We start from the raw sequence: 15,343 nt of genomic DNA, 5'->3' as shown, positions 1-15,343 counted from the left end.
TGGCCTCGGTTGGTGTCATTATAAGAAACTAAGGCACCAGAAAAGAAAATGTCATGTCACCTCACCATGGTGTTATCTAAGTGTGCAAAGAAAAGAATTGTAGACTTAGAAACCCAAGTTCTCAAAGATAAGTGGATGGAGAAATATGCATTTATTTTGTCCTCATCACATCTCTGTGAAAGTGCATTCTCAGCAAAAACGTAGTCAAAAGCTCACGTCGCAGTGACAGTTGAACTTTTAAATCAGTCACTCTGTCTGACATCTTTTGTACCAAGATTTAGGCCACTAATTAAAGTCAGTGACAATTTCCATATTAAGGTAGGTACTCTGTATAGTAGGTCAAGGCATCTGTAATCTTTACCTCAATTATTATTATTATTAATTATTATTGTTGTTGTTGTTGTTATTGTGTCTCATTGTGTGCATGTTGGTTTAGTAAAAAACATACAGAAAAAAAGTTTTTTTCTGATTTTTTTTAGTTTTTTTTACATGGCTGATATTTCAGCATAATTTGTGCTTTATATTCATTCATATAACTAAATGTTTAGCTCATGCAGGAGATGGGTGCTTTGACCTTTGCTCTTTTTTCTTATATCTTTTATGCTTTTCAAAATAACTTACTTTATTTACAAGAATTTTCTTCAATAAAATGCATTGAGTTCTCCTAAGTTCTTCAAAAGTTGTATTATTTTCAAAATCTGGTTTTCCATACTTGGTCTGTTTTTGTCTTCTTACGTTGCTTTTAGCTTATGTCTACCTTTTTTGCTACTTTCAACTAACCTTATTCAATTTTAGTTTGTCACGATCTGTTTCTGTTTTTTTTGGGTTTCCTTCTCCCTGCTGCCTTGCTACCTCTGTGCACCTGTGGGTTGTTCTGCTAATCACTTCCTTATTATTTATTCCTCTCCTTGAGTGACTGGTGTCAGATTGTGCTTTAAGTTGTCACATGTAGTTGGGTGCTGTAGCTACGTCCCTAGAACTCTTTTTGAGGGTCTTGTTCCTGCGATTAAAAGGAGTTTTTAGTTCTACTCGCTGCCTCTGGTCCATATGCCTTCAACTACCATAACATAGCTACCCTTTTGAGATGTTCAACTACACTTTCATTCTTTTTAGCTATCCTTTTGTTACTTTCAGCTTTCATGGAGCGTTTTGTTACTTTTGACTTTCAGCTAGTGTTTTGCATCTTTTAACTTTAAAAACTCAGTTTAAGCTTGTGTAGCAAATTCAACCTGCATTTCTACAAATAATTTCTCTAGTTGCCTTCGAGTTCAGCTTATTTTATATGTTTATTTTTGAGTGAAAACTAAGATATTTTATTTTCTTGTTACGTGAAAAGTAAACACATTAATACATTTTAAGTTAAAAATACTTGTAAAACCATAGTGCACATTAAGCTTTACTGTCAAAGATTCACAAGCAAACAGTTGTAGCCAAACTGCAATTGTTTTAGGTTGTAAGGTGCAAATTTATTAAAAAATACTTTGCTTGGTGTCAGTTGTTCTGACCCTTTGCCTATAAATCGGACTGGACCTTTAAACATACAGTTTGAGAATCCTTGATCTACTCTCTGTTTCTGTGTGAGTTCAGCTGGTCGACTACAGAGTGGAGTTCAGCAAGTGGTGGGTTACTGAGTTCAAAACCATCAAGTTCCCATCCCACGGCACCGTGTTCGATTACTACATTGACCCCGAAACCAAGAAGTTTGAACCGTGGTCCAAGATGGTGCCCCGCTTTGACATGAATCCTGATACACCTCTTCAGGTAAATCCATATCTGTAGATCAGAAAGTGTCAAAGGTAAATCTGGTTTGCTCTGAACATGCTAAAACAGAACTGTGTGCAAACTGCAAAATGTTCCTGTTTTTTGCTGGACATAAAATAGAATACACATGTGAGGTTACTTTTTGACCCAACCACATCCACCTGTTTTAAAAGAAAGCTTTAGTTCTGGCAGGTTGAAAAAAAAAATACAGAAATCAATACAAACATTCACAAAGCATAGACCATAAGATGCCATCTTGGAATAAAAGTTTTATTTATATCACCAGAAAATAAGCAGACAAAACACATAAAATAAGGAATTAATCTCATGTGATCAGTTAGTAATCAGAGTATGTCTTTGGGATGACTCAAAGCTACTACCACAGCAAATTGCATTTCAATATCTATAAAAATAACTGAGCTATACCTATTTTTGGGTTTGCTAAGTTTGATCAGATGTGTTGGCCATCTTGTATCAAGTGGACTCCAAAAGTTAATCAGTTGTACATGTACATCCAATGATTACTTTTTGAGAGTTTCGTTATCATCCCTCCAGTGGTTCATGAAATATTTTGCTAACAAACAGACAAGGTTCATGCCAAGACTGAACAGTTTATTTCTGTCCTGGTCTCATTAATCCTGGTCTCCAGGGATCTATTCCAGCAGAATGTGGTCATAAATAGTTTTTATATTTAACTTCATCTGCCAGATTTGTTGTTATTCATCATTAACTGCGGTTTTTAATCGGTTTCAAAAAGAAAACTGTCAGATGCTTTTTTTTTTAATAAACTTTTAATTATTAACTGCCTCTTTAGAATACATACAGCATAATTGACTGTTTAAATCTTTTATGTTGAAACATCAGTATCAGTCTTCTTCTTTAGTAGAAACTGAACCGAGTCATCTTTATATGGTAAATGGCCTGCACTTGTATAGAGCTTTATCAAGTCCAAGGACCCCAAAGCACTTCACACAACAATCAGTCATCCGCCCATTCATCCACACACTGATGGTGGTAAGCTACAATGTAGCTACAGCTGCCCTGGTGGCAGACTGACATAAAGGGGGCACCAAAGCCTCTGACCACCACCATTGGGCAAGGCAGGTTGCCCAAAGATGCAATGGCTGAGACTGACAGTGCAGGGGCTCAAACCGGTAACCCACAGGTTACAGGACGAACCCCTACCTCCTGAACCATTGCTGCCCCGTTGCGTACAGTCTTTGATAAGTTTTTTTATAAATTAGAGAGACTTGTTAAGTGTTAACGTGATGCATGTTCATCAAAAATGTTTAACAGAAATCCTAAAGAAAGATTTTTGAGACGTATTTTCTGTGTGGCTCCTCTGTGCAGGCATGTGTGGTCCACACCACAGAGACCATTCGGGTTCGATACTTCATGGACCGCCTCCTGGAGCACCGCAGGCCCGTCATGCTGGTCGGGAACGCTGGCACTGGGAAATCTGTTCTGGTTGGAGACAAGCTTGGCTCACTGGATACAGAGAAATACTTGGTCAAAAATGTTCCCTTTAACTACTACACCACATCTGCTATGCTCCAAGGTATGAACCATCAGACAGTAGGATTTATACAGCTGCTGCAACAGGGGGAGAAACTCAATTTTTACAGACTTCCAGAAATGTGAGAAACCCAACGCTGGATCCTCGCATGACATTACTGAACCAGCTCATACAAACAACAAATTAGCATTAAAAAAAAAATCTGTATTTATTGGAATAACCAGCTGATAATCAACAGACAAAAACACCACTAAAATAGGAGGAAAACTTCAGTTAATACAAAAAACAGTTTAAAATTTAAGGCCAAACCTTATATGCAAAAATTTGGAGTATGGGTTATGAATGACTATTAGCTACTACTACACCAAATTGTAGCTTAATATTTATATGTAATATAAAGTGGACCAAGTTAGAGCCATTATTTTTCTTGCCTGAGGTTGATCACCTTTGGTGGAATTGGGTAGACTCCAAAAGTTAATCAGTTGTAGATGTTCATCAAATAATTACTTTCTGAATGTTTCATTAATTCATCCAGGCAAAAACCAAAGTTGCCTGCCTTTCACCTTTTGGTGACAGATGATAACAAAACAGGAAGTGAAACCAAACCAGACACCAGATGCTGGATTACAAAGACAAGACATAACAGGACTCATGGCTCATCAAACAGGCAACATAACCCATAGATTACAACTCGATCATAATTACAAAAATAATTGACGGAGACATAAACTGTTTCCAAAAAAGAGTACTGCTAATGAGGAACCAAGATAACTTTAAATGCAGAGGCCTCTAAAAGTCAGAGCATCCTTATTACATTTCACCCGTTATTCTGTTTCTCTCATGAGTTTCAGCTCGTTACTCCTCCTGCAGCACTAGGAAAAAACAGTACTTTTCCTACTCCCCATTTTTACACTTCTTATACAGTTTACACATCAAAACGTAGGCATCCTTGTCTTCTTTTATCCTGTGTGTTCATAACTGCTGTAGGACTTGCAGTTTTCTCTATGCAGTGTGCACACCCAAACCTTCATTGACCTCCATTTTATCTCAACTGGATTTTTTATTTTAACCTTAAAGAATCTTCCTAAATTGTCAAATTAAAAGTTTGTTAAAGGATCATTTTCTAGTTTGGGTTTCTGTCTGTCTGTCTGCTGTTGTGTGCTCCTTCTCCATCTGCTCCCAGGAAAAGTGGAAATCACTGAATATTCTATTATTCACAAGGTTGCTTTTTATTATACAATAATATTCCATCATGGCTGCCTCCATAAATCTAGTCATATTTGAAAAGTTAGGGAAAATTGAATAAAAGCTTCTAAAGATTTTAGTACTTAAAGTAAAAAATGAATGTAAAAGACAAAAAGGCTTTACCCTGAAGTTTGAAAATAAAGCTCATAAAATACTCTTTAAACTAAGAGTTTGCCTCTGTCATAGCTTACATTATTACAAAAGAAAATCCCAGTTTACTACTGAGTAACTTGATTTGACCCCACAATAGATTAATAAAAATAGGTGATGATTTTAAGTTTTGCTTCTATTCTCTTTCATAAAAAGAATGAAACGGTAATAAAAATCTTGTATTGTATGTATGAGGATGTGTCAAGCTGTGATATTACAGCAGCACTTGAATCATTCAGGCAGTGAAAGATCCACTTGTGACCTCGTGTTCATGTTCAAATGAAGTGTAGTTGATCCTTTTTGTGCTGTTTCATGCGTATGAATCATTTTTAGAAGCCATAAAAGGTGAAACAATACAGACAAAAAGAAAAAAGTACTTATTCTCCTCCCACGCAGCTGTGCTGGAAAAGCCCCTAGAGAAGAAAGCAGGGCGCAACTATGGACCTCCTGGCAGCAGAAGACTGGTCTACTTTATAGACGATATGAACATGCCTGAGGTGGATGCTTATGGCACGGTGCAACCTCACACTCTCATACGCCAACACATGGACTACAACCACTGGTAAGACACCATTTAATACATGGCAGAGCCTAAGCAGCTGTTTGAGAAGAGGAACACCGATCCTCAGTTTAATGTGTTAGGACAATATCTTACTGGGCTGGAACTAGTTGTTGGTGACCAGTTGGTGAATGTCATTTGAGTCTCGAAATGTTTGTTAACAGTCTCAATTTTTTTGCATGAATTGAAGAGGATCACAGTCTTGGCAACTTTATACATTCTTCAAAAAATTGTACAACAGATTTTGTCTCAAAATAGTCAGATTTGTTGTGAGCACCTAATACCCCTTCTTAATTTAGCTGCAAATAAGACTTTTAGTAATAAAGCCAGTATCTCACCGGGGTGCAACTAGTTGGCAAACGGCATTCACAAGTGAGTCTCCAGAATGTCTTGCAAAGTTTATGGTGGTTCTCAATTTCCTTGTGTGAGCTGCAGAGGTTTGTTGTCCTGTTGCTTGAGTTTTGAACATGTTCAAAAAATCTGCACGACAGATTTGCTCTCAAAACAGTCAGACAGTTTTCACAGAGTCTGAATTTTGTTGTGGGCATCTCCAACCCATCTCAAGAGAGGTAGTGCTGTATTCTAACATGTCATCTGACAGAAAACATCCAAAGCAAATGTCCAGATATAAAAAAACAGTCTGATAATGAATAATAATTGTAAAAAAAAAAAAAAAAAAGGTTTCCAAATCTGCCTATCTTCATTTCGAAAGTGTACCTCAGTAAATCAAATCATAAACGTGGGGGTGGCTCCCAAGGTGGATACACTGTGACCCGAGGTGGGTATGATGTCGACAACAACATTGTGGACAGGGAAAAATGCAGTTTTGCAAGCTGTGCACACAAAAATAGGCTAGGGTTTTCAAACACTGGTGGTTTAAAAAGTGTCCACATGCCTCACTGGTTGTTTGGTTGCAAACACTTAGAATTCAGTGAGATTGCAACAAAAAAATCTGCCAGTTTTCCTGTAATTGTAAGTCACCAACTAGTCTATAACATATGCCGCTCAGTAAGATATTACTGTACCTTAAGTAAAAAAAGGGGTATATACTCTTAAAAAATTCAAGAGGGCCAAAAATAAATAAAGGCACTGATTTAATTCTTTTTGTGTGTTTACTCTGTAAAAACTTGTTTTTTTTAATAAGTACAACCTCTTTTTTAAGTAAAGCCAAAAGCTTTGTTGCAACTAAAAAAAAGTTTATATACTTGAAGCATAAAAAAACACCTATGTGGGACTTATACAAAGAATTGCTTCCAAATCATTTGGCTACTTAATTTAGTTCTTGTAAATTCCAGTGCTAGAGCTGTATTTTGACACTTACACAGGAGCTCTTCCAATGACAAATCAGCCAAGACTTGAGACTTGAATGTCAAAATCTAAAAAAAAAACTATGCCATTGATAAAAATATTAAAAAAACTAGTCCAAATCTGGCTAAATTAATTTTAAAAGTGTACCCCAGTCATTTAGATCATAAAAGTGAGTGAGACTGCCAAGGTGGGACAATGTGGGCAAAAGTTGCCTATGCAATAATGTACATAACCTAGAAAACAGCTCGACAAGCCTTGCAACCAAGTATACATGGCAATTTTCCAAACATGCCCATCAAAACACACTTGGACATGCCACTGCTTGCTAAGACTCAGAATTCATTAAGAAACTGCATTGTTTTCCATTAAATTTATTTCTTCTAGTTCATTTTAACAGAAAAAGTAAGCAGGTTCTGTACCAAAGCAATAATTCAAATCTTAAAGCAGCTAAATGCTTTTATTAAACTCATGTTATTCACTTTGCCAAAATATATTTTTCCTTTTACTGAATAAAGACAGTGCTTTCCTTACTTGAACCTATTTCTTGCACTTTTGAGGCAGTTGTGATTTTTAATTAACTTTAAGCTTTATACCATGTGCTGTTGGGAGACTCACAAATCTTTTGAATCTGTTGTAATTTGAGAACTATTTAGCAAGGACAAAGCTTCAAATAATTATTACTTTTTACATTTAAACAACTAGGTTTGGTAGAACCAGTTGACATAAATAAGTCGAGTAATTCTAACATCTCATTTCTTAGAGTGTAGTCTCAAACAGTTGCGATCCAGTGAGTTACAACTTTTAGAAAGGAGTGATTTCTGTAATAGACTGTTAGCAGTTGATTAAAATCCTAAAGAAGAGACTTTTCCCCTTTGAATCCAGGAAGATCCCTGCCTTAGCATCGATATGTTTCAACTTTTCTGAGTATCAGAAGTAAGACGTGGGAGCAGGCCTGTGTAATTCTTCGTAAAAAAAGGATTTTGTTGCTCATCTCTCCGACACAGTGAGGCCATTCTGAGCATGGTTCCACTGCGTCAGACACTGGCTGACTGGCTTAGACACGGCCAGCCCATTAAAGATATGCTTGGAGGATTTCAGGTATGAAATTGAGAGGAAGAAGGTTGCTTCGGAGACACGCCAGCTTAAGTGGGAGCTGGGGCGTTCATATCAGCACAAGTCTGTGTGTGAGCCGAGGCATATTCAGGGTTTATGTGGCTGCGAGGCTGTTAAATAACGATTTTATTTTCTGCTTGTGTGTGTGTTCTGCAGGTATGACCGTAATAAGCTGCTTTTGAAAGAAATACACAACATTCAGTATGTGTCCTGCATGAACCCCACGGCCGGCAGTTTCACCATTAATCCTCGACTGCAGGTACACAAACACCCATCCAGGACATTTTCTCAGCACATTGTGTTCCAGTGCTTATGTAATAAACTGCCAAGGTTACGTCTCCTTTTTTAATCTTCTACACCAGTGTGATATTTATTAGAATATGCCATTTGATAAAGAAAATGTGTATTTTTATTGTAATTCAAAAAAAAGAGTATAACAAAAGGACCATAAAACATGCTAACCAAAATAGACATAACTCAAGAGACATTTAAAGTAAACCTTGAAGGGATGAAGGCTGACAGACAAACATGGTTGACTACGAGAGTTTATTGCTAAAGTTTTAGGCAAAGACCTTATGCAATGAATGTGAATGACACTCATACAAACACAAAGACACACATTTGTAGCACAATTTATGTAAAATTGACTTTTTGTGTCTCCTAATTTCAATTGGTTGTGGCAGTCATCTTTACTTGGGTTGGCTGCAAAAGTTAATCAGTTGTAGATGTACTTCCGGTGATTATCTTCACAGTTTCATTAAAAATCTGTCCTGTGGTTCATAAGATATTTTGCTAATAGTTAGACAAGCGAGCAAATGCGCACACACAGACAGAGGCAAAATTATTACACTCCACCCCTGTCCCCAGTGTCTTTTGGTGGCAGGTGATAATCAAATAACAATCATCAGGTACTCACTCAGAAGTATACAAACACTGCATACCAACTAGAGTCACAAACAATCACAATGTTAGATTCAACACCTCATAGTTTTAAGACTCTTGTTAGGATAACAGATACTGTATATTTACATTGAGATGGACCAGGAAGGTTCTCCAAATTCTGTGAAATTTATCAGTCTTGGAGTGTGTTACACAGTTTGTGAATTACAATGGAATATGGTCAATTATTATTCTATACTAACCACATATATTGTATTAGCCTTTTGTAAGAGCAAATGAACTAAATTCTTCCTCACACAATATGCTGAAACACTAAACAATTGTCAGTGAGTCAGCTTGTCAGTGCACATCATTTGAAAACCTTGGAGAAGAGCTGCTAGATCTAATACAAGTTGATTCCTAACATAGTTTGAGCAACCCCAATGTCTTTGTAATACAGAGCAAGACTATAAGCGGTGCGTGAGGGTACCGGTATCTTTTTTGAACTTAACAAATCAAACTTTAGCTCAACATCTGTAAATCTGACAAAGTTATAGTCATTTTTATATTTGATAAAGTGGATTAGCTAAAGTGATCATGTTGATTTAGGCTGACTCCATAAGGTAATGAATTGTAGATATACATGGCGTCAAAACACTGTCTTTCTTTCTCATGAACCACTGGATGGATTTTAATAAAACACTACATATGCAGCTTATTAACTTTTGACAGAAGTTGCCAGTCTTTCTCAACACAGAATTTGAGCACTAATGCATCTTATGAGATCTCACAATATCACATGAGATCACACATGACTTCATTTACAAGATTTGACCAAAAAACTATAATTTTATCAATTCTCAACATAAGAACATCTCAGCCCCCATCCACATTAGAACACTGTTTTCCCAAAACGATCTTTTTCCTTGAAAACATGGCACCATTTTTTGAAATGTTTACATCCACATGGAAACAAGAATTGACTCTGAACACTGTAGAAACTATGCCAGCCCTGCATGTGGTTCTCAAATGCTCCCATGAAAATACACCAGAAACTGGAAAGAAGACTTTCCAAATTCTAAACACAAGAAGACGGCGAACACAACTTCTCCTTTGTTTCAGATTAAACTATTGACTGGAAGTCGTGTCAGTTCAGATTTGCGAACATAATGGACTACTTCAGGCAGAGTCTCCAACAGTGGAGGAAAGAGTTGTTCTTATGTTCAAAGAGTTTCGGATAAATTATTCATACACAGTAATCAGTCCTTTAAAACTATTCTCATTTCCCATGTTTTCTGAACGTATACTTGGTGTATATTGTTGATTGTTTCCTGCAGCATTTGCTTTAGTATTGTTGCTGATAGTTCAGTAAAACCTTTAAAAACCTTTTGGTCTTATTTAGTGTAATAATATTAAGTTTTTGTGTTGCTCTGTTAAAGGTCATCTTATCATTCATTGGCGTTGTCTGCTTATTTAAGTAATATAGTAAGGCTTTGCTGTAGTTAAGCAACTAGCATCTGCAACATCATTATTGGGGTTGTAAGTTAGACGGGAGGTAGGACTATGACATCATTGTTTTCCAAAGGGCGTGTTAAGGCTGTCCAAACAAGAATGCAATGTTGGCATTTCATAATTTTCTCTCTTTGAAACTGAATTTTGAAAAATACGATTTAGAAGCTTCTAAAATGCTATTTCCATATGAATGCAAGACTGAAGCAATAAATAAACCTTTGTGTAGTCACAAAACACTGTTCCTGTGTGCGTTCCTTTAAGGAATACTAGGCTTTTAATTACCTCACGTTTTTCTGACTCTGTATATGTTTCCTTTTGTAAAAGAGTCTATTGAATTCTCATTTATTAAAGTTTTTATAGGTTTCCTGAAATAGATTTTCCTTTTCTATTGTTTAGAGAAATGTATTATTTTTGTTATGTTCTATATTGCTGTTGCACATGAAGCCACAGTTTGTCTGAAACACTCCAGTTAGTTTTCTGAGAGGAACAGCCTCTTTACTTTGTGATTTCATTGGAGTGGCTGTTCACGCAGAGCTGATTAGATTTACCAACACTTCATGGAGAAATAAATTCCTACTGTGCCTCAGTTTTATAATTCTGCTTTTTTTTTTAAATGGCTGTGTTTTTTCCCCAAGCGTGGTGTTTAATAAAATTTCCCAATCATTTCACAAACAGAACTTGGTTGAAGAACTTAGCAGTACTTACCAGGCTCATACTGGTGAAGCTTGCAGAGACACATGTGGAGAAACCGTCTGCTCTTTGTGCACGGATGTGGAACCAAAACACACACAGCTCGGCTGAGAAAATAATAATTAAATAATACTTTTCACCAAGTGAAAATAAATATTTCTTTTTTAAATTAATTAGCATTTCTTTAAATTCTAACATACGCCATGAGATCAGAACTTTACATCACATCAAATAGGAGAAAAGCTGTCATTTGTATGTATACAGGACTTGGGCTCCTTTCAGTCCACAGTAAATATATGACAAATAGGACTTATGGTCAAATTAACTATATTTCCAAAAGTATTCGCTTGTCTCTCATCACACACATATGAATTTGACTGACATCCCATTCCTAAACCATAGGGTTTATTATGATGTTGGCCCACCCTTTGCAGCTATAAGAGCTTCAACCCTTCTAGGAAGGCTTTCCACAGGTTTAGGAGGATTCATGTGACCATAGAAGGGATTGGAACTGCCATAAGTCTTATAGCAGTGAGAGACACACACTCTTTAAAATAAGACAAAAATGCCTGTTTTGATATATAATTTCTTTATGCCTAAGAAAGAGTTGTAGGAGTAAAAAGAGTTTATCTACAAAAAAATGTGAAAATTTTAGACAGCTCAAAAGTTATTGTGACATCGTCAGCTGCCAGGATTCCACCCCGTTTGTGTGAATGCTGAGTCAGCATTATGTTGTTTGCTGATCATAGTTTCTTTGTTTACCTTTTATTTAAAATAAAAGTGTCTACTGAATGTTTTATGAACGACAGCTGAAACTCAGCAGGGAACAGTGATAGAATGTTCTGTGATCATTCAGATGACACGCTTCCTGACAGTCAGTGGATTAATTTAGGACTTGTAATTTCATGATAGTACGGCGCATCAAGATAAGTTTACCTCACCTTTATGAGAAAGAAAAGAAGGAAGGGTTTGTGTGTGAAACTGACAGAAGAGGCAGCAGATCAGGCACACTGCCACAGACTGACAGCAAACAGCATTGTACACATGAGATGTTTAGTGTGGAGACCTGTGGAAAGAAGTTAAAGGAAGAGATGAGAGGATAGAGCTCCTGAACACTGAGAATGTTTTCTAGCTCAGCAATACCAGGCTGAAATTCTCAGAAGACATTCAGGTCAAGAGTGCATCTAACAGCAGAGGAAGTTAACAGAAAATAAAGAATAGGTCTCTTCTGGTATTGTTCCTTGTGCTGAAGAGAAGAAGAAAAGTTTCTTTGTCGTGGCAGAAAGGAATCAGGGAGGAGAGTAACACTGACACAGGTTAGCGTCATCAAACAGTTTATAAGAAACCCCACAGTGATGTGGGAAGTTGTGAGGTTTGGAACTGAGCTCCAGCTTTAGAAAACGAGATGCCTCAGTGATCTGCAGGTATTTATTTTTTGATGGGGGTGGTGGTGTAGGTGGGAGGAAATCTTTGCTTTGTTCATTTCCTTTTTCCCAGCCTCTATCTGTCTCTTCATGATCCCTTTTATATACTCTGGCGTTATTGTGTTAAAAAAATGGATAAAGACATTTATAGAAAAGAAAAAATGTCAACAGACTGACAGCATAAAATTGTAATTATTTCTAGACTTTTAAACACATTGTGTAAAAGCAAAACTTAATTGGCTTATACTTGTTAATCCATCATAAAATAATAACAAAATTTACTGAGGGCTTAAAAAAACGAGTCTGTTCATGTACACTGCCATGTGTTGAAGCTCGGATATTTAACTGTGGGGAAAAAAACAACATATTTTTGACTTGAAGGGGGGATTTAAAATCTATTTTTGGCAGTGGACCAGCACATTTAATGCTCCAGGGAAAATACAATATCCAGCTGTATGACTTCATTTTTGACTGAGCTTCTGCTCAAACATCAGAAAAGAGGGACAAGGTTTTGAATTGCTTGTAAAACTTTTTGCTAAAGACAGCCTTCTTAATATTCAGTGATTAATCTGTCTTAATCAATGCAATTTTTAGTTCACTACTCCTGGAGATTTGGAAAAACCTAACATGTACATTAAAATGTGCATATTGATCAGGAATAGCGGGCTATGACTTTTGCTGCAGTGTTCACAAAATTCACAAAAAAGTTTTCACATGCACAAAGCCAGTATGTCACTGGTATATGACTGTTAGAGACAAGTTAGAAATGCAAAATCTGCCCACATTGTACCCACTTTGGCAGCTGCCCATACGTTTATGATTTAATCTGCTGTAGTACATGTTTAAATTGAAGTTGGGCAGATTTAAACTAGGTTGCAGCCTTGAAAGTTTTCTGTCATAGCAAAACTCCCATTCAGGCGTCAAAATACATCTCTAGTTTTCTAACCCCTGACTGTGAGTTACCCTAACATGAACCTTGCCATTAGTAGTAAAGATCATGTTCCCTCTTATGTTTCTGCTTTCTTTCTCATAGCGGCACTTCTCAGTCTTCGCACTGTCGTTTCCTGGAGCAGAGGCTCTGAGCACCATCTACAGCTCCATCCTGTCTCACCACCTAAGAGGCGGGGGTTTCAGTGGCGCCCTACAGAACAGCTGCCCTACCTTGGTCCAGTTAGCCCTGGCCATGCACCAGGGTGTCTCCTCCACCTTCCTCCCCACCGCAGTCAAATTCCACTACATCTTCAATCTGCGGGACCTCTCCAACATATTCCAGGTGACACACGGCTCACACAGCCATTTTCCATGTTGAGATCTTTTAGGAGTGTGAACTCAGGTTGGTCTTCTCAGAAGTAAAGGACGAAGTTTATCTTTTAAAAGTTGTGCCCTATCTGCCACACATCCAACCCTTTGTTTTCTGTACTTTTTTTATTCCTTTTTCTGCACCTCTGCTTCCCGAGGCTTCTGTCACTAATTTTTCACTAAATGATTATTGATTTAAGAGCTGGCTCTGAAAGCTGGAAATGAATCTGAAATGGAGTGTAACAGAAAATACAATAGATTTGCTTTTCCATGGGTGCATAAACGTGTTTAAATGAATATAATATCAGAGTGTTAATGCTGTCAGGGGAGAACCTTTTGGGGCAAAATTACTGTGAGAATCCTCCACAGTTTTAATGGAGGGCAGGCTCTTTCATTTAACACACTCTCTTGTATAATTAATGCTGTGAGCCACTCAGATATAGGAACTTAATATTTTATTATTCCATCTAGAAGTTTACAAATGGAACCCTGAGTTCTCTTTTTTGTATACCGAAGTGTAAATCTATTTTTTATTGTTTAAAAGTGACACAAATCAATATTTTGATACGCAACAAAGATAAATTAACTTTAGCACAACTCACAGACACAATAAATCAGGTAAAAACAAAAGCTGATGGACCAAATATGCAGAGACTGAAAACATTCAGCTAAATTCAAACAGTCTTTGTAAAATCAACAGGACGATAGTCAGAACTTAATAGTCAGAACTGTTTATACCAACATGAAGGATCTCTCTGTCCATCCACTTATCAGAGATCAGGTCATAAGCCAAACAGCTTGAGCAGTGATCTCCAGACCTCCCTAAAGCCACTATCTTACGGGGCTGAGACAGTTGGAGCCTAGTTGGTGACTCAAAATTGTGCAAAAATTTCAAGAAAATATCAAACCTTTTAGATGTGGTCTCGCTAAATTTGTGACCAGCAAGCCATGTGGCCGTGCGTTGAAGGACAAGTTCATGAAAATCACAGTCTCTTTTGTGTGCACAACTTGCAAAACTGCATTCTACCCCATGTACATAATTCTGTTGCCCACCTCCAACAACATTGGTCCAGTCTCGGCTTGCTTTGTAAACATCTTAGCAGCTGGGCCCACTTTTATGATTTATTCTACTGGAGAACACCTTTGAAATGAAGATTAGACCATGTTTTAAATGAAATTAGTCTTGATCATTGGTGGTTAGACCTGAAGATTTGGGGCTGTAACCTAGGAGGTTTTTTTTTTTTCATAAAGTTCCTATGCAGGTGTCAAAATACAACTCTAGCATTCTATAATTACAGAACCTAAATTAGGAATGTGTTCGGGACACGCACAACAACTTTGTAACTATTTGGAGAGAAAATTAGTTGCACAATATTTTGAACATATTCAAGATTCAAGCTACAGGACCACAAGCCTCTGAGACTCACAGGAGGAAGTTCAGAACCCCAACAATTGTTTTGAGACAGTTTGGAGACCCCCTCACAAATGCTGTTTGTTAACTAGTCTTCAACAGTCATAGTCCAGTGTAATACTGGATTACCCCCACTTCATTCTGAGTAGTGAGATATTATCTTTCCAATGAGTTCTGGATCTGAACCTTTTGAATCACCTTCCACAGAAGGTATCCAGGAGTGAGGCTGTCTCTAAAAAGTTGGCAGATGTTTTCAAGCTTATTACTTGAGTTGCATAAGCTTGCAGTATTGCCCTTTGAATTTTGTACCTGCTTAAAAATTTAGCTCTGCAGATTTTCTCTCAAAATACCCACAGAGTCCTTGCAGGCGTCTCCAACCGGTCTCAAGAGCATTAGAGCTGCATGGGAGCTTTGTTCAGACAGTAAATATGTTCAGGTCAAGACAATTACACCAATGCCACCAATAACTATTAAGA

The 15,343-nt window shown here is 37.2% G+C and overlaps 1 protein-coding gene across 2 annotated transcripts in view; it reads left to right on the top strand.

The window, feature by feature from the left end:
- LOC108235825 (dynein heavy chain 9, axonemal) overlaps window positions 1–15,343 on the top strand; it is a 194,607-nt gene that overhangs the window by 60,262 nt on the left and 119,002 nt on the right. For both annotated transcript variants that reach the window (XM_037980602.1, XM_025005916.2), the window contains exons 32-36: window positions 1,588–1,761; window positions 3,112–3,319; window positions 5,069–5,234; window positions 7,809–7,911; window positions 13,191–13,430. In XM_037980602.1, the coding sequence (XP_037836530.1) occupies window positions 1,588–1,761; window positions 3,112–3,319; window positions 5,069–5,234; window positions 7,809–7,911; window positions 13,191–13,430 (891 nt within the window). The remainder of the gene's footprint in view (window positions 1–1,587; window positions 1,762–3,111; window positions 3,320–5,068; window positions 5,235–7,808; window positions 7,912–13,190; window positions 13,431–15,343) is intronic.

This window comes from Kryptolebias marmoratus, linkage group LG17 (assembly GCF_001649575.2).
Source record: "Kryptolebias marmoratus isolate JLee-2015 linkage group LG17, ASM164957v2, whole genome shotgun sequence".
NCBI lineage: Eukaryota > Metazoa > Chordata > Actinopteri > Cyprinodontiformes > Rivulidae > Kryptolebias > Kryptolebias marmoratus.
Note: the sequence above shows the minus strand (reverse complement) of the source record. Positions and strands in the feature narration are given on the sequence as shown.